This window comes from Artemia franciscana, chromosome 8 (genome assembly GCF_032884065.1).
Source record: "Artemia franciscana chromosome 8, ASM3288406v1, whole genome shotgun sequence".
In the NCBI taxonomy this organism is placed as follows: Eukaryota; Metazoa; Arthropoda; class Branchiopoda; order Anostraca; family Artemiidae; genus Artemia; species Artemia franciscana.
The window spans coordinates 41,395,904-41,415,179 of record NC_088870.1 but is presented as its reverse complement, the minus strand read 5'-3'; the positions used below and the strand labels follow the sequence as shown (position 1 = coordinate 41,415,179).

The 19,276-nt window shown below is 34.9% G+C and overlaps 1 protein-coding gene across 1 annotated transcript; it reads right to left on the bottom strand.

Annotated features, from left to right (window-relative positions):
- Positions 1 to 3,195: 3,195 nt before the first annotated feature.
- LOC136029833 (tyrosine-protein kinase CSK-like) lies at positions 3,196 to 19,007 on the bottom strand. Its single transcript, XM_065708290.1, has 3 exons — positions 18,815 to 19,007; positions 9,465 to 9,599; positions 3,196 to 3,366 (listed from the first exon to the last, which is right to left on the bottom strand). The coding sequence occupies exons 1-3, from the start codon at positions 18,986 to 18,988 to the stop codon at positions 3,226 to 3,228; spliced, it is 450 nt and encodes a 149-aa protein (XP_065564362.1). The 5' UTR covers positions 18,989 to 19,007; the 3' UTR covers positions 3,196 to 3,225.
- Positions 19,008 to 19,276: the final 269 nt, after the last annotated feature.

Genomic DNA, 19,276 nt, shown 5'->3' with positions numbered 1-19,276 from the left:
AAATGAAGTTTGTATATTAATTCTTTTTTTGGCTAAATGGCTTTCTCTTAGTTTAGATCAGACGATTTTGAGAAATAAGGGGTGGGGAAGGAGGCCTAGCTGCGCTCCAATTTTTCGGTTACTTAAAAAGGCAACTAGAACTTTTAATTTTTAACGAACGTTTTTATTAGCAAAAATTATACGTAACTTAAGAATTCACTTACGTAACAAACTTTTATATTCTTATATTTTTATTATGTATATGAGGGGGTTTGTCCCCTCGTTAATTCCTCGCTCTTTACACTAAATCTTAAATTTTGTCCCAATTCTTTAAGAATAACCCCTGAATCGGAAAGGCCGTAGAATAAATAGTTTAAATTATTAAAAATACTTTAGCATAAAGAGCGAGGTATTTATCTTCTCCTAAATACCTCGCTCTTTATGCTAAAGTATTTTTAAAACCCCCCATATGTGTAGTAATCTCTGTTCGTTTTAAGTTTTAATACTACTCCTTACTTTCAATTAAAAAAAAAAAAAAATCATGTTTATTTTTTCATTTTTTTTTATAGTAATGCTAGAAAATCCCACCTCCTTTTCATTGAATTTCTCTTCCTCCATGACATATTCCTCCAAGAAAAGATCCTCCCACATAGACCCCTCCCCTCAACCCCACCCCAAACCAAAAAATCCCCCTGAAAACGTCTGGACGCTTCCCAATAACCACTACTGTATGTAAAGACTGGTCAAAGTTTGGAACTTGCAACCTCTCCCCCAGGGACTGTGGGTTGTAATCATCCCCAAAGATATAGTTATTATGGTTTTCGACTATGCGGAACAAAATGGCCATCTCAAAATCTTGATCCGTTGACTTTGAAAAAAACATGAGCGTGGGAGGGGGCTTAGGTGCCCTGCAATTTTTTTGGTCACTTAAAAAGGGCATTATAACTTTTTATTTCCGCTAGAATGAGCCCTCTTGCGACATTTTAGGACCACTTGGTCGATACGATGACCTTTGGGAAAAAAAAAACAAAAAAAACAAACAAAAAAACAAATAAACACGCACCCGCGCTGTCTTCTGGCAAAAAATACGAAGTTCCACATTTTTGTAGATAGAAACTTGAAATTTTGTTGATATAATTGAGACCATTTTGTAAACAAGAGTAAGAGAAGCTGCTGTCTTCAGCAGCTTCCTCAGCTTCAGCAGCTTCCAGCTGCTGTCCTCAAATCCCAGATTATTCAAGAAAGTAAAAGTCTATAGAAGTTGGTTACTATTGAGTTGGGTCGCTCCTTACTACAGTTCGTTACCACGAGCTGTGTGATTTGTGGTTTTTTTTTTCAAAAAAAATAAAAAAAAACAAAAACGGAAAAAAAAAACAGAAACAGGTCCGTCAAAAACAGTGACCTGTTTCTACTTTCTTTTCTGTTTTTTGAAAGAAAAAACATCTATTTTGGCAGCTCTTTTTATCTTTCTTTTTTTATCTTCTTCATTTTGCACGCAGTCATCTATACTGGGCGATTATACGCCGTAATTCCTAAGCTTGTATAAATAAACCATCCCGTATCCACTACTCCATCTTATTTTTAATCAAATACATGCGCATACAATACGACATATACATATATAGATTTAGACTTAATCTATTTTCTAAGTACCGTGCGTAACATATGAAAGAACCAACATTCTATTGGCCACGGAGGCACAAACAGAACGTAAAATAATTTCTTGGTGTGAAAGAATTCCTAACGCACTGAAAACAGCGTGAAAAGCTCGTGGTAACATTTTGAAAGCATTTAACTGTTCCCTAGCAGCTGTTTTGAACACAGATACCCCTTCTTACCACAATATCTATAATGCATTTTACTAAGTTTCAAATTCAAAAGTTTAAGTTACCCAGGAAAACTAAAACTTTTGAAATAGGAAAAGAGTCTTTAATCACATTCTTTACCATTTGCAATCATAAAGTAGTCTAATATCTTCATTTTTTTAACATACGTAGCTATTACCCTCGAAAACTAAAACTTTTGACATAGGACAAGAGCCTTTAATCACATTCTTTACCATGTGCAATCATAAAATAGTGTAATATCTTCATTTTTTCAACATACGTAGCTATTACCTTAAATTAATTACCTTTTAAAATCGCACTGTTCTTCTCTTATAACTTTGTCTACAGCATCTCTAAGTCTAAAAAAATTAGACTTAGAGAGACTTAGGTTGTCTGAATGGTTGTAATCTGAATGGTTAGAGAGACTTAGGTTGTAAGAATTAATTTTAAGTTCCAATCGATATTTAATATGATCCATGATGTAAAAATTATAATCGGATGTTCGGTACTCGGCACCCAAAGCAGGTCAGGTCTCGGCTCCTTACATCCTAGAAGTATCTAAATCTGGGGTTATTACAAATGAAGAAATGAGTCCTGGTACTGTGACAGGCTGTTTAAATCTGCATACTGTAAGGCCTCAAGAAGTGGTGAACCTTGAGATAAATATGGCCCAGAGCCAAACAGGGGCTTCGGGCAGTTGCGTTAGCCTCAGGCGACTTTGTGCTGTGATAGGGGTGGTACCAGTAACAGTGTACCAGGACATATATAGGATAGGATGGGAGAATCTTCTTCATCTCCTCACCCAATAAAAAAAATTCGAAGGAACAATACATCACTGAAATTAGAAAACAAAAATTGTTAGTGAATTTTTCTAACAGCTTAAAAGCACCATTGAAAAGTATTCGCGAATCAAAAACACATGATTATAAAACTCGAAGCATAAAACTAATTGTAGACTGCGTTATATCTAAAACATTTATAATTATTTAAAATATTATATTAATGCTTAAAAATAATTATAATGCTGCCTTTAAAAATATAAGTTTCAAGTTTCGATCTTCAACTCCAGTGTCTATATTATTCTTTGTTTACAACTTTGACGTATTGATCTAATCAAAAAAAAAAAAAAAAAAAAAAAAAAAAAAAAAAAAAAAACACTCCAATGCTGGCTTTATCAAATAATAGGACTTATATCCTATTATTTGGCAGAATACTTATGTATTATGCCGGCTAGCGGCAGGCGTACATACTTCAGTGAGTCACATAGTAAAACAAAGACTGAAGAACTATTTTTGAAACTTCTTATAACACTTAACAACTTTCCCGATTTTTACACCCCCACTTCTCCTCTAGGATCATACCTGTTTCCATCTATGACCTAAAAATATGGTTGCAATGGACAAGAGTACATAAAATTTACTCACGTCATTACTGATGCTTCAGCTAAGAATTTCTGAGCTGCCCGACTGGTATCTTTAAGCATTTTGACAGCCACTCTTTCTGAACGGTAGAATCCTAGTAAAACATCACCGAATTCTCCTTTCCCAATACACTCTCGGAGCTAAAAATAAATAGCTTTTAGTAGCAAGTTGTGAAAACCTTCACTCGTGAAATACGTCACTATATTACTATTTTCTAAGCAAAGTTGAAAAGGAGCTATTTTTCTGCTGTAAAAAACTTTTTTGGGACTTTTCATTAGTTCCAACCTGATGCTTATTTATTCTCTTCTCCTTCTTTTCTTTACTGAACTTACTTGTTCTAAACGAAATATATTCGCTGAAAAAAAAAAAAAAAAAAAAAAAAAAAAAAAAAAAAAAAAAAAAAAAAAAAAAAAAAAAAAAAAAAAAAACTTCAGCAAACAAGATTTGAAACTACTAAGTTGCATAGAAAATGATGTCAATTTAATAAAAAATATAAACAAAATGAAAGAAATCCTTAACTAAGAAGAAGACATATCTACGAATCAATAACGCAGGGTAAGATTTTTGAAGCCTAAAAATCAAGCGACGTCAGAGCTCCCTGTTTAATAATGCATAAGTCTCTCTCAAATACAGAAAAAAATACGATAAATTTAAATTTACAATTGACAAGGATTGCTCAATGTAGGCAAACATCTATATATATAAAAATAAGTTGTCTCTGTGTGTGTGGGTCTGTCGGGTGACGTCATTTTTGTGTGTTGACTGACGTCATGTTTTCGACTGACTAAATTACAGACCGGGACATCGGGACACAAATGACGACCGGGAGACCGGCACATAGGGAATATAAATGACGACCGGGACACTCAAAGAGAAAGCGACCGGGACACAAGGAATGTTCGATTAGCAATCACCATCAACAAAGCACCGGGACACAAATGACGACCGGGACACAGGGAGTATAAATGACGACCAGGACATAAGTAAAAAAAAAAACTAAAAAAAAAGGTAAAAACTACAAAAAAACTAAAAAGAAAAAAAAACAACTAAAAACTAATAAAAAAACTAAAAAAGCTAAAAAACTAAAAAAACTAAAAAAGAAAAAAAATAAAAAAAGGAAAAAAATGACGACCGGGACACAGGGAATATAAATGACGACCGGGACACAGGGACACAACTACAACGGGGACGCCGGGGGGCACAGGGGGATATATAAATGACGACGGGGACACAGGGAATGTTCGATTAGCAATCACCATCAACAAAGCTCAAGGGCAATCATTAGAATCATGAGGTATAACTAAAAAAACTAAAAAAAAGGTAAAAAACTAAAAACTAAAAAAAAGACCAATTCAAAAACGAATGTATATACAGACCGGGACACCGGGACACAAATGACGACCGGGACACAAGGAATATAAATGACGCCCGGGACACTCAAAGAGAAATCACAGACTGGGACACCGGGACACAAATGACGACCGGGACACAGGGAATATAAATGACGACCGGGACACAGGGACACAACTACAACGGGGACGCCGGGGGGCACAGGGGGATATATAAATGACGACGGCAACAAAGGGAATGGTCGATTAGCAATCACCATCAACAAAGCTCAAGGGTAATCATTAGAATCATGAGGTATAGATCTGAATACGGATTGTTTTCCCATGGACCATTATATGTTGCATGTTCAAGAGTCGGTAAACCTGACAATCTATTTATATGCACAGACAATGGGACAGCAAATAATGTAGTATATTCGCAAGTTTTACGTAGTTAAAAACATATATATATATATATATATATATATATATATATATATATATATATATATAGATATATATATATATATATATATATATATCTATATTCACAGGTGGGACATAGGGACACAACTACAATGGCGCGTAACGACTTACGCACGCGGGGGGGGGGGGGGGGGGGTGAAGCGCCATCCCAACAGCTAGTTATATCATAAATCTTAATTATAAACACTTTTAATCACAGCAATATCTATATTTTAATCCACTTGTGGTCAAATTTCAAAGGTTGAATTATTGGTCTTTAGATAGATACTTATCCGGGTTAGGTAAAAGACAATGCCTAGTAAAAGACAATGACGTCCCATACTAAGAAATACAATAGCCCATAACTCCTAAAAAAAAAGTCAGGTCGAAACACAAACTACACTATTAGAACCACCTTGTAGGAAACTCCTGTATAGAAACTTACAGCTCCTTGGCTTGAGCAACAAAGAAAATATATTGGTTTTAAAAACAAGATAAGCGGGAAAACAAGATAAGATATTTTGCATCGAAGGTATTTGTTTTTCCTCTGCAGCTAGCAGGGTACTAGAACATCACAGAGAGCTGTTTAATGACTTATTTTAAAGGAAATTGATGTATTTAAAAATACATACTTTTGTAATTAACAAAAATAATTTTTAAAATAGTATCTATTTTTTATATAAAACCTGTACAAGATTGATGAATGACGTCATAATCGTAGGTTGTAACCATATATGGCGTAAAAGTAAATGTAATATTATGATGTTAGCTATAATTACGCCAGGATATTTTTACATAAAGGATTAGTATAGTTCATAATAAATAGGGATTAAGTAAGTTGCACCGGTATCATGGCTATAGAGATAGCCTTCACCAAGCAAAGAACAAACCAGGTAATATAGTAACTAAAATTTACATTAAGGATCGATCTAGCCCATTGCTTCGTCGAATATAGCTGAAACCTAGTATAGAATATACCAGGGCACATAGTAACTAAAGTTAAGATTTAAAAAGTTATTTGTCTGGGGTATAGTGCTGTACTGAGTTTTGTCTCTTTCTAATCCAAAATTCAACTATGAACAAGCCATGGTTGTGACCCAAGCTGTTTGTTAATCCTGTTTGTAATCCAACTAAGAAATTGATCACAAGACCGATCATTTGCAACATTCAAAATTTGAAGGGTGATTATAAACATTAGTTTTGAAGGCAATTACATATAAATAAATAGTTTACTTTGGACTGAAGTAGAGACCGAGATTTAAACTTCAAACGTTCAAAAATTATCCCTTGTAAACAGGAGGTTGCCGCGCTACAAATTATACTAAATAATAAAAAAAAAACAAGTTTTTTTCTACTGAAAATAAGAAACAACATTACAACTTAAAACGAGCAGATATTATTCCAGAAATAGGGGGGGGAGCTGTCATCTCCTCAATGCCCCTTTCTTCACGCTCAAGCTTTTAATACTTTTAAAAAGGTTCTGGCTAATTAAACGGCCTTTGTGTTTCAAGAGTCGTTCTTAAAGAATTGGGATAAAAGGCCAGACTTTAGAGAAAATACCGGGGTATTGAGGAGGACAGTCCCCCTCATATACTGAATAATTTATGCTCGTTTGAAGTTTTAATGTTGTCCCTTACTTTCAGTAGGAACAAACTTGTTTTTTTTTCATTTAATTTCTGATCGTTTTTCAAATAATCCCTGGAAATCCACACCCTCCTCCCTCGAAAAAATATTCCATGAAAAGTTACTCCCACTAAAAATCTTTCCTCGGGAAATCACCCCTGGACAATTTCATCCTCCCTGCGAATTCCTCCCCCCCCAGAAAATTATTCGCTTACTTGTTCTTTAATAAGTTTCTGACCGTTTTTAGGTCATGGTGGAATCTCTCCGGGTGGATATTTCTCAGGAATCCCCCTATGGAAAGTTTCTCCCACGGAAAATTTCTCCATGGAGAATTTTTCTCTTTTGAAATCCTTTGCTCCATATAAAAATACCACAGAGAATTCCAGCTTGGCTGAAAATTTTCTCAGTAAATTCCCCTAGAGCATCTCTAGCTCTAGAATAGTGTTGCCAGCGAGAAAGTAAAATGAATAAAACGAATTTTGTATATGAGTTCTGGCAAATTCCGCATGTGTAAAATTTCTCATAGAAAGTCTACCCCAGGAAACTTCCATCCTAATGGGGAATTCTCTCAAAAATATCTCCCCCAGATAAATATTGGCATATTTCCCATAAAAAAAATATAATATGTAACCAATGGGCAAATTTCATAACTTTCTCCCTATTTCCCTTTCTCCAGTGTTTCTGGGAGGTCATGTCATCCCCAAAGACAGAGTTATTGAACCTTTCAACGATACTGAACAAAATGACTATCTCAAAATTTTGACCAGAAGACCTATGGGGGACAACGGCATGGGAGGGGGCTAGTTTCCCTTCAATTTGTTGGTCACATAAAAAGGGCACTGTAACTTTTAATTTCCGTTCAGATGAGCCCTCTCCCAGTCTCCTAGGAGTGTTGGTTCAAAAAAATCACATCTGAAAAAAAACCGTAATTATTCATCTGGCAAAAAATACCAAGGTGTTTCTCCTCTTTTTCGAAAATCTGGTAATTTTCTCGGCTCGTAGCTTTTGATGAGTAACATAAAACATAATGAATTTTATATATTTGGAATCAGCCTAAAAAGCTAATCCTTTTGGAATCAGCATATAAAGCTAAACCTTTTGATGTATTTATTGTTACCAAAATCCAGTTTTTTTAGAATTTCAGTTACTATTGGGCCGAGTCGTTCCTTACTTACAGTTCGTTTCCAAGAACTATTCCATCATATATTGTAACAGATTTAGCACTTTACTGAAAACTAGGCTATAAATCTCTATTTTTACATAAAAAAGGACAAAAGGGACAAAAATGACAATCAAGTATATCAGATTTGTCAAAGCCATATTTTAGTTTTTAGAATTAAAATATTTGAATTTTGTAAATAATCTCTCCTTAGAAGAAAATATTCGAAAAAAAAACGTGAAAAATAGTGGTGTATATTCTAAAAGATTCAGCATCAAGAAATATCCTATTGCATAAGAAGTAGAATTGACCAATGTTTTGATGATTTTCTACGACACGGACTATTGTCTGTTTGGACGTACAGCTTTCACAGTCCAAATTTCTTGCTCTAATTTTGCGTGTCCCTTGTTTTCTCCAATACAAAAATAAACATATTATATCACACAATCAAAATTTCCGAGTGAAAACCAACCATTTACCTTGAATAATTTATTTCTTTCATAGGTTTAAAAAGTTTAACAATAAAAAAAAATCCCCATGTCAGCTTTGCAGCAGCAAGATCAAACCTTAACCACGCATCTCCAGGCAATGGTCAATTGATGGGTCCACCCAAGGACCCTTGAATTATTCCAGTGCATTTTAAGCTTAAATGTCGCTCTTTACTTCAGTCAAAACGACTTAGTCTCGCCTTTCTCTTTCTTTACGTATCTTCTTCTGCATGTTTTATCTCCATTGAATTAAAGATATTAAGGAACATATCCATACATTAAAATACCATTCTAAAATAGTATCTCATCATTTCTCTTCAGCAATCACATGTTATAAACAGGAGGCTTAAATTGTATTGTGGATATCTTAAAGCAAAAAAAAAAGAACAAAAAACCAACAACATGCAGACTACACGTTTCACGGATGGTTTCCAATAGGCCCAAAATCGACTTCGGTTCAAATCAAACAACATTTATGAAAAACACTTAACTCTGTTTTGCTTGTGCAAAGACAGAATTGCAATATAAGCGTCAAAATAATTAACAGTAACCTAAAAAAGGAAACATCTGTACTTGATTCAAAATAAAAATAGCCTAACTATATTATTTTTACTGGCAGAATGGAGATATGGTTTTTTAGGAGGTTGCAACCAAGATTTCTAAAATTATGAATTTGTTTATTTTTGTCCCTTTGCGTCTTTTTTTTATCTCTTTCTTTAATATTCAGTCACTTGTATCTTAAAAATCTATCATAGTAACCTTTATGAACTGGCCCAGGATCCATTTGAAGCACGTTTGTTTTAATTAAATTCTATTACAATGATTTGGTTAAAAGGTTTTTAGGATTTGTGCATGTTTGTGTGTGTGCGTATGTGTCTCTGTATACGCAATGCATTGAATTATATTCAAGTAAGGAAGTTAATCACAGACCCCTCACAAAATAAAGTGATCATTCACTGCCTCATCCACGTTTACCATTTTAAAGTATTAGCCCTTAATTCTGGAGAATATTTCCGAAAATGAGAAAATTAGATACAATCAAATGTTTTGACTCTAAGACCTAAAAAAGGGAGTGTACAATCAATAAGGTCCTGAATCATCACAAATTGTTTAATTCATTATGAGGAAAGAACGGTTCTATTATGGACTCAATGGAACTAACATTCATTACTTACAACGAGATCATTTTCTTGGATAACCCATCCAGCCTCTTCAAATGCCTTTCTATCCACAAAAAAATCTTGCTTCCCTTTCTTTGGTACGCTAATTGTCAAGTGAGTACAAAGTCCATCTGCGTCTTTTTCATAATGCTATATAAAATAAAAATAAAAATAAGCAAATAATTTAGAAAATGGAAAATTAGACCAGCAAAATAACTAAAACAGTCAAGTTAAAATCGTGATCCACATCATACTCATAGAAAAACGAACTAAAGATCAGACTATCTGTGCTTACTACTACGAAGTAACCTTACACTCTACTACCCCAATCATTAATAAGAGTCAATCATACTTCAAGTACTACCTAGGCACGCATATTATGGGGGTTTGATCGCTAATAAGCAGGACTAGGTTCCAGAGACATTACTTCTAGTCCAGATCAAGGATGTTTTCAGTTTCTTTCTTTTCCGTAGCCAAAAGAAATGAGCTTGATGGGTAATAATATTGGCTGTGTGCATTTAAAAAAAAAAATTATAGAGGTACTGCTGGCAGTTACACTAATTGGAATTAGATATTGAATCGAATTTATTGAGAAAAAAAAACAACAAGAAATATATATACTATTTAACAAAATCCACAGTATTTTACATAAAAAAAAACAAAAATACTTCAATTTAGTTTCTCCCTTGAGGTTCTATGACCAGGAAAAAACAGGGGAGAGACAAAATGAAGAATTAAACAAATTCATCCATCCAATATTTCTTAAATTGTACACTCACATTACAAACCGATACATCCCCCCCCCCAAAAAAAAAATCCAAGTTAGGCAGGGGAGTAGTACATGATTCCAGCTACACAAATAAACAGCAGACCCAATCCACAGACATCAATTCCTCGGAAAACCGAGGAAAACCTAATTATTAGCAAAAAATTTTCTAACATACTTTTTTAAGATAACTGCACATGTTTCCCCACCCCCCTTCAGAAATTACATTTTCAGAATTTACGATATACCGCCAGGTTTTTCAAATCTTTCTTAAGGACCCCTTTTGATTTTCAACTTGACATGCAGGTCCAGAGTAATATCAAAATATGAGACACCTTCCTCCCGTCCAATAGTCAATACCCATAGCATAACTAGCGACTGTCTTGTTCAAAGACAACCAAAAGCTATAGCATTCATAACCTGTAAACTGATATTTGATATTCCTTACACCTGAACCAGTTAAGTTAAACAAAAGTGTATGAAAAAAGGAATGGTTGAGTTGCAGTGTAGGCTACCTCAGTTAAAAGAAACAGTTGAAACCCTTATTACATAGCAAATTAGATACAGTCTCAGTTCTCCAATTCAAAATAGTCCCAGAAAAGTTTTACCTTGTTTATTCTGGAGTGTATTAATAATTCCTGAACTATGTTCTGCACCAAAATTAACTCCTCTTACCCTTATCTTAGTTGTTTGTGTGTGCTCACGATAATCATGCATAAGTTTTTTTTTTATCTTTGACCACTTTTATTTTGCCCATTTGTGATATTTACTTATGCTCTATTTCATTTTTGACCTTGTCTGCAGCACAATCCTTTCTTTAGTTGTAAATATTTCATTTTGACAGTTGATTTGACTTGATTTTAGTGTTTTTTGATTTTACAGTATTTGACTTGGAATAAAAATTTGGCAATGCTTTTCTTCTAGTCTGTAATTTTGTTTTATCCCTCCTCCTTTCTGTTTTTGCCATTAATTGCATAAAGTTCATTTTAATTCTTGTACTTGGATTTTTTTTCTTTTGTGTAAAATTTTATAGATCATTTTTATACTTGATTGGTGTTTATTCTACTTTTGCCCAGCTGTAGTATTTGTTTCTTTATTTTGCTCTATTAGAGCTTGTGATAGCCTTTTGAAAAATATTATCTTATTTTGAACCTTAGCCAAACTCTTCAGTGGATAACCAAAATTTATAAATTCCTAGAAACTGGATATCAGAAAGTTGGACTTCAATTCAAGTCTTGGAAGATTTGCTATTGTCATAGTAAATCTATGACTATCTATGACTATGACTATGACTTAGTGAACATATGGTTCACTAATGGTTATGTTTCTAGACAGAAATGAAGCCTACAAAGCCCTTAGCCTAAATAAAATTGGCAATATCCCTGTTACACCTGAATGGTGGAAACCAACCCTGAAAAATTCTCAGAAAATAGTACTGTACAACATACCATTGGAACTGTCAAATGACGACTTGGGCAAACTAGATTCTAAGGGAACAAGAAGTAGTAAGAGTGTCCTCTTTATCCTACCTGCTAGTTCCCAATTTGACTCAGTATTCCTTTTTGGTCAGCAAAAAGCTCATAAAATATACCAAGAAAAACCTCTTCAATGCTCAAAATGTTTTAAGCTTGGTCACTCATCTAAGTATTGTTCTTCTTCTGTGCCAGGGTGCCCTAATTGCCTTGGTAATCACTCCCTGTCTACAGAAAGTAGATGCACTGAAGTGCCTAAATGTACAAACTGTGATGGTAGACATCAATCAACAGATCACAATTCATGTCCTAAATATGTTCAACGAGCTAAAGTTTTAAAGATTGCTCTTCAAGAAAATGTTCCTTTCCCAATAGCTGCAATGGAGCTGGCCAAGCGGTCCAAAGTACCATCAGGTCCAAGAGGTAATGAGGCCAAAGAAGGGAATTTAGCCCTTCCTCAAAAACCCTGGCTACAGGTCCACAAGAACCACCCAAATCAGGCACTCATACCTCCTACTGAGACTTCTTACCCTCCATTGGCTAAGGAGCATCCCAAGGTGGCTGAAGCTAGCCCATCCCTCAACAATCCTAAAACTAAGCCTAAATCTTGGTCTGAAAGAGTGGCAGCTTTTCCTAATATTTCTACTCAAGCCATAACTATGCAAGATAGAGTTGGACCTCATATTACTAATTTAATTAAATATGTTGCATCAGTGGACCTAATATTACAATCAAATATGGCTAAAGATAAAAAAAGCCAGTATAACAAAAGAAATTGCAGAATACTACTTTTCCAATTCTATTTTCAATGAAATAGGAACAGAATTATCATCCATTCTCTCAAAATATCATGCATGTCACCTATTCAACCCTTCCTATGTTAACTAAGCTGCAGATCCTACAATGGAATTGCGTCTCTTTAAATTCAAATAAACTTGCTGATCTTATCCAATGTGCAAATGATAAGAGAATAGGAATTATTTGTCTACAAGAGACTAATCTTCATCAGTACAAGAAAATCAAAATGCCTGGGTACAAGTGCTACAGGAAGGATAGATCAACTAACAGAAAGGGAGGGGGTGTGGCAATTTTTGTTCATGATTCAATCCAACACTCCCCTCAACCCTTAACTATCTACAGGGATGAAATAGATGTTGTAGGCATATTAATTACCTTAGCTAATGGTAACCATCTTGCCATAAAATCCTTTTATAATCCATGTGGGAGTAAGGACATCCAAAGTATCTTGGAAACAGAATTATCAGGTAATAATACCTGTATTTTTGGTGATTTTAATGCCCACAGTCCTCTCTGGGAACAATCAGCAGGTAGCAACAAAGCAGGAAGAGGAATAGAGTACATATTGTCCAATTTTCCTGACACCTTGATTTTCACTCCATTTGACTTTCAGACCAGGTATAATATTTCTTCTAACTCTTTCTCAACTATAGATTTGCTTCTAGGTCCTTCTTCATATTATGATTTAGTTCAGATGGTAAAGGTGTCGTCTCTCCAATCTGATCATTGTGCAATTCTTACATCATTTCAAGATTTATGCTACACTCCCAAACCCTACGTCCCTACATTTATCAACTCCAAAGGTAATTGGTCCCTTTTTCGTGAGATATTAAATGAAGTAGATTTTTCCTTTGTTTCTCCTAATTATGATATTAATGCCATTGAGTCTAATTTGAGATCAATCCTGCTGGAGTCAGCTAAATCGGCAATTCCAATGACTAGGGTACGTTTTTACAATGGCTCCAAAAGACCCAAGAATTGGTGGAATGATGAGTGTAGGGTTGCAGTTCTGGCAAAAAGAAAGGCTCGTAAAATGTTTCAAAAGCACCCATCTCAGTCAACAGCAATCTTTTATAAGCAGTCATGTGCTAAGGTGAAACTAATTTGTAGGAGAGCTAAACAGAGTACATGGCTGAATTTCAGCTCAAGTATCAGTTTTAGAACCCCAATTTCAAAGGTCCATAATTTCATTAGCCAACTAAATAGTGGAAAGCAGCCTAATGATGACCGTAGATATGATATCATTCAGGATGGATATCCAATTGTATCAGATAAAAAGAAGGCAGATCTGTTTACCAATGTTTTTAAAAATGATTGCTCAGACTTTCATCCCAGCCGACCTCCCTTTTGTAATCTCCCTCTTACCTGTTCTTATAAGGGTACTCTGATGAAACCTTTTTCCCAAGATGAATTTTGTGTAGCACTTAATTCTCTTAACATCAAGTCTTCCCCAGGTTATGACGGTATTTATATGAAGTGGATTCTTGAGTCCCCAAAGGTGTTTCATACAGCCCTCTTAAGTCTTTATAATCTTATTTGGTCAAGTCAAAAGTTCCCAGATGCCTGGAAGATTGCTCAGGTATTCCCAGCTTTAAAACCTTCTTATTCATCTAATGATCTCAAGTCTTACCGTCCTATATCAGTATTACCTTCCTTTAGTAAAGTTCTGGAAAGGCTTGTCTTATCAAGAATTGAGTGGTTTTCTGAAGTCAACAATCTCTTTCCTAGTGAACAAACAGGTTTCAGAAAAGGACATAGCTCTTTAGATAACATTACCCGGCTAGAAACTGATGTTTGTAACTCCCTCAAAAAAAGACATGTCACAATGGCTGTTCTGTTTGACTGGTCGAATGCCTATGGAAATGTAGTCCACAATAAATTATTGGAAATCCTAATAAATCTTGACTTCCCGTATCCTTTTGTAAGTTTTATAAAGTCTTTTCTAACTGATAGATATTTTTACGTTCAAGTAAATCAGTCTAGAAGTGAGCAATGCCCCATTACGAGAGGACTTCCTCAAGGTGCAATATTGAGTCCTCTTCTATTCAACTTGTATGTTTCTGAATTTCAAGTATCTCATGCATCATTTGGCCTTTATGCAGATGATTTGATCATTTGGAAGTCAGGAAGGGATATTAGCCTTCTTCAAAGCCTTATTCAACATGATATAAGTCTAGTCCAGAGATTCTCTTTAGCATTTGGCTTTCCAATATCAATCAGTAAAACTAAAGCCATTATATTTACTAATGGTACTCTAGATCCTCCTAATCCACTGACAATTTTCTCAAGGGAGATCCCATATTGCAATTCAGTGAAGTTACTTGGTTTATTAATGGATTCTAAAATGCAGTGGCATGAACATATTAATTCTTTGAAATCTCTGATTATTCAGAGACTTTGTATTCTAAAAAGACTTGCTGGAAGTAAGTGGGGATGTCACCCAAAGATTATTTTGGATTTTTACAAATTATATATTCGTTCAAATATAGAATATGGGATTCAAATATTTTCAGCTCGTCCCCCATCCTCATTCAAAATCCTTGAATCTTTACAAAATTCTGCTATTCGAATAGCTTTGGGTGTGCATAAGCATACTCCTCTGTCAAAGTTAAGAACACTGTCGGGATTGGTGTCCCTAAGTGAAAGAGCATCTAGTCTAAGGATAAAGTATTTCTCGCAAATCCAGGCTTATGGAGCCAAGCATGCTGTATATGCACATACCTTTGCTGAGAAGTCAGCCTGTCCCAATGCCCATTCATCATGGAATCAGTTTCAACTGGAGGTCCCAAACTGGAATCAACATTCGCTTCATGCATATCCCTTTACTGAGTCCCCCCCATGGGAAATGAGTCCTCCAAGCTGTCAAGTAGAACTTATCTCTATTAGTAAAGATTTGATTCCTAATTATGAGATCCAGACTATTTTGGCTGAACACATCTCAAAGGCTTACCCCAACTATAGAAAAATATATACTGATGGATCCGTCCAGAGGGAAAGAGCTGGAGCAGGAGCATGTATCCCATCCCTGAATTTGAATATTTATTCTCCTCTCCCATTGGGATCTTCTATCCTGTCTGCTGAATTATGTGCCATCCGCCTGGCCTTGGATGCTCTTATAAATTATAACATTGAATCTGAAAATATACTCTGTCTCTCTGACTCTAAATCAGCATTACTACTGATCCAAAATATTAATAGAATTGCTAATGACAAAGATTTATATAATATTAGAAGACAGCTTCTTAATCTTAAGATCAAGGAAAGTGAAGTTTATTTTCAACATGTTCCTAGTCATAAAGGTATAAAATATAACAATATGGCTGATTCTCTAGCAGCAAAGGCTTCCATGTTATCTCCTAGTCCTTCCTCTGACCTCAATTCACGAGATATTATTAGGCAAAGATCCAAAGTTAATCACAGTACATTAATGTTATCTCCATTTCATACAAGATTAAATACAGTGCTATATTACCGACTGAAATCAGGTGCCCTACTTCTAAATAGCTTGTTATTTAATTGGAAGCTACATCATTCCCCTTTATGCCGAATCTGCTTTTCAACAGAGGAAACAATCCAGCATATTTTATTTGATTGCCAGGCTCAGAGTGAGGAGACTGTTGCTCTTAAGCGTTTCTGCTCCTTGGCTAAGATTCCAAATACTTATACAGCTATCCTGGATTCTAACCTGCCATGGCAAATTGATCGTAAGATATTTAAGGCAGCAATTGATACCTTAAAGAAGAGAAATATTGTTTAATAAGGATTAAAGCTTGAAGAAGTCAATTTTTAATGGGACACAATTTATCCATAGTTTTTGATTGTGCAGAAGAGAGCGGGAATGAGTAGGAAGAGCCGTATTGGTACCGGCCGGCCTAGTGCCTTAAACTGCTGGGGACAGGTAGCTCAGGTACTCGCACTTCCCACAATCAATAACAGTTTATTATTGTTCATAATCGTATATATCCATTGTTCGCAGACTGGAGCAGAATAGCGCTTCCAGTAGCTAGTTTTTCTGAAGAAGAAGTCAAAGAGGTGAAAGGACTTGTTGTTAGTCCATATACCTCCCTACAATTTTTGGAACTGGAACTGGTCATACCTAATTGAAAAATTGACTCCCATGTTCCTACCATGACCCTTGCTTCTAGATCTGTCTGATCTGTTGATCATCTTTTTCTTTACCTAGGTCTAGAACCATTCAAAGAAGGGCAACTAGGTTAGCTTCCCTAGGTGCTGCAGCCAAAAGAGGGGGCAAGGCTGGGGGGTTGCTCACTTTAATCAAATTTTCACTTTGATTTGGCTTTTTTGCTTATATTTGGCTTTGAAGGGAGTGTTACAATTAATTCTTCCCTAGGCACCACCAACACTAGGAACAGTTCTGTCTAGGTCAATCTACCAACCTTGAAAACTTCTTCTTGACAAAATTTCAGCAACCTATTCCTCTTTCACATTGTGCAAACTGCAACTAAACTAGCCACTTTTAGCAGTCAATGTTGATATTACCTGAACAATTGTTTTGGGTCATGAAAGTATTGTTAATAGATGCATTTTGACTTTTTGAACACCTTTTCTCTCTTGCAAAACTACCACAAACTCAAGATTGCATTGATAACAGGTCTGATAACCTAGCTTATTGCTTCAGCAGGATTTCATGCAAATTTCAAGAACTGTTTCAATTGGGTAAAATTCAAGAACTAAATTTCAAAAAGTAGTAGCTATATGAACTGCCACTGATCAGTATCACTATATGAGTCATTTGATAATAAAATTGTTTGAGCTGAAATTTGCATTTTTATACATAGTTTAGCTAGGATGAAAGTGACTAGATTGATGCCATTGTTTATGCTCTTTCATATTTCAATGATTGCTTCTGGGGATAGTCACATTTTGAGCTCTTGATAGGGCCCCAAAAGGTAAGACAATCCAAAGTGACCCAAACTTTTAACATACTAAAAAAAACTGTTTAATAAGAAAAAATTACCATTTGCAGCTGACTGAGGAAAGGTATTATTATTTTCTTTTGTCTTAAAGTAAAAATTTTTTTTTTTGGAAACAATTTTGCAGTATTTTTTTAAAAAGAGCCAAGAACCCTTCAAAATAATGTCAGTTTTTAGGGTTTTGGGCTTTATCAAAAGACATCTGCAGTTTTTTAAAAATAACATTGTAATATAAAAATACCTGAATATAATAATGACCATCCCTGAATCAAATACAAATGGCAATTTTGTCTCTCTAGAAAGTTTTATTTTTTAGAGAAATGATTTTAACTTTTGGTTAAAATGGCCTGTTTTGAGACACTTAAGTGCTAAAATGTAATTCCCTCAAAAGCAATTGCTGGATTATGAAATAACATAAAAAAGGCAGTAAAATTCCAGTTGAGTGACTTCTTGCTATCTCAGAAAGGGGTTAGGTTAGGAAAATAAAACTTCTAGGGATGGGTCTACAGGCTAAAGTGTATCCTGGGAAGGTATTTTAAAGTACCCATCTCTACTCCTTCTCCCTCTAGAGAGCCCTGAAATTTGCTCATTTTCAGTTATGAGTTGCCTTTTCTCTACCTTTAGTATGAAAATGCAATTCCAGTTACTTCAGTAGAATTCTGAGCCATATCAATGTTTTTTTTTTCAAAATTTAGGAAATGTTTTTGCATATCTTTAAAACCTTATAAATTGGGACTGAGCAAAGTTGTGAAACTAAAAACAATTTTGTTGTACTTCATTCAAGCAGAAGATCTATTTTGCAAGGTTTCACTTTCATAATACATATATTTTTGAACGTCATCAAAGGTCAGGGCCCTCTAGAGGGAGAAGGAGTGGAGGTAGGTAGTTCAAAATACCTTCCCAGGATAAAATTTAGCCTGTAGACCCATCTGAAAGGCTTCAAGTGATATACCTATCTTCATTGTAGCTAAACTAGCCTATGTTGAAAACTGTTAATTTAGCCAACTAGACTTAAGCCATTTCAATGATTTTTCTTAAAAGTTAAGAAGGCAAATAAATTCAGGCTACAAATCTTTGAAATTCATAAATCAGACTTCAACAAAGGCATGAGGCTCAAAAGACTTTTTTTGAGGCTGATTTGAGCAGTGGATCATTTCTCAAAGTTTCAATTTTATAGCATGAAGATTATAAAAGGCCATTGAACATTGATGCCCTTACAGGGGGTGCAGTTTTTAATTGTTTGAAACACTTCCCCAGGGATCAGTGAGGGTATGTACTCATTCTAGATAGATTCATTCACCTAACCCCCCTATTTTCAAATATAGACAAGAGGTCATAACCTATAATTTTATCATAAGTGTTGACCAATAGAAATATTAGCTACACTTCACATACCTTTAAAAATCTTCTCAATAAGAGATGCAGCAGCTGTATAGTACACTGTTTCTTGTTTAGATGAGCCATCAAAGAGGTAGTCAAAAGTGAAAGCTTCACCAGAACCTTTAATCTGGACTTGTGGACAATCTTTGATGGGTTCAATACAAGGAGCACATCCCTCGTCCAGCTCATTTTGTAAAAATGGCCGGATTCTAAGAGCAACCCTTACAGGAATCGCTTTTTCCTCAGCCATTAACGATTTTAAGCATTCAAGTTTAAATTCAGACCGCTAAAATTTCCGATTTTATGGATTGTAAATCCCTATATTTTTAAATCCTTAAATTGCCTATCTAGAGAGCGTTTGAAACTTGACTTTGATTAACTGTGATAACTCATAGAAACAGTGAATATGAACTCTTTATTTTATTTGTTTAACCTTTTATTTTTTATTATGTTATAGACTCTTTCGTTGTATTACAC

Coding starts and splice junctions, on each gene's coding strand:
- LOC136029833 (XM_065708290.1), bottom strand. CDS start 18,988: ATGAGCTGGACGAGGGATGTGCTCCTTGTATTGAACCCATCAAAGATT. Junction 9,600..18,814: donor TATTGAGAAGATTTTTAAAG/GTATGTGAAGTG, acceptor TATTTTATATAG/CATTATGAAAAAGACGCAGA. Junction 3,367..9,464: donor TCCAAGAAAATGATCTCGTT/GTAAGTAATGAA, acceptor ATTTATTTTTAG/CTCCGAGAGTGTATTGGGAA.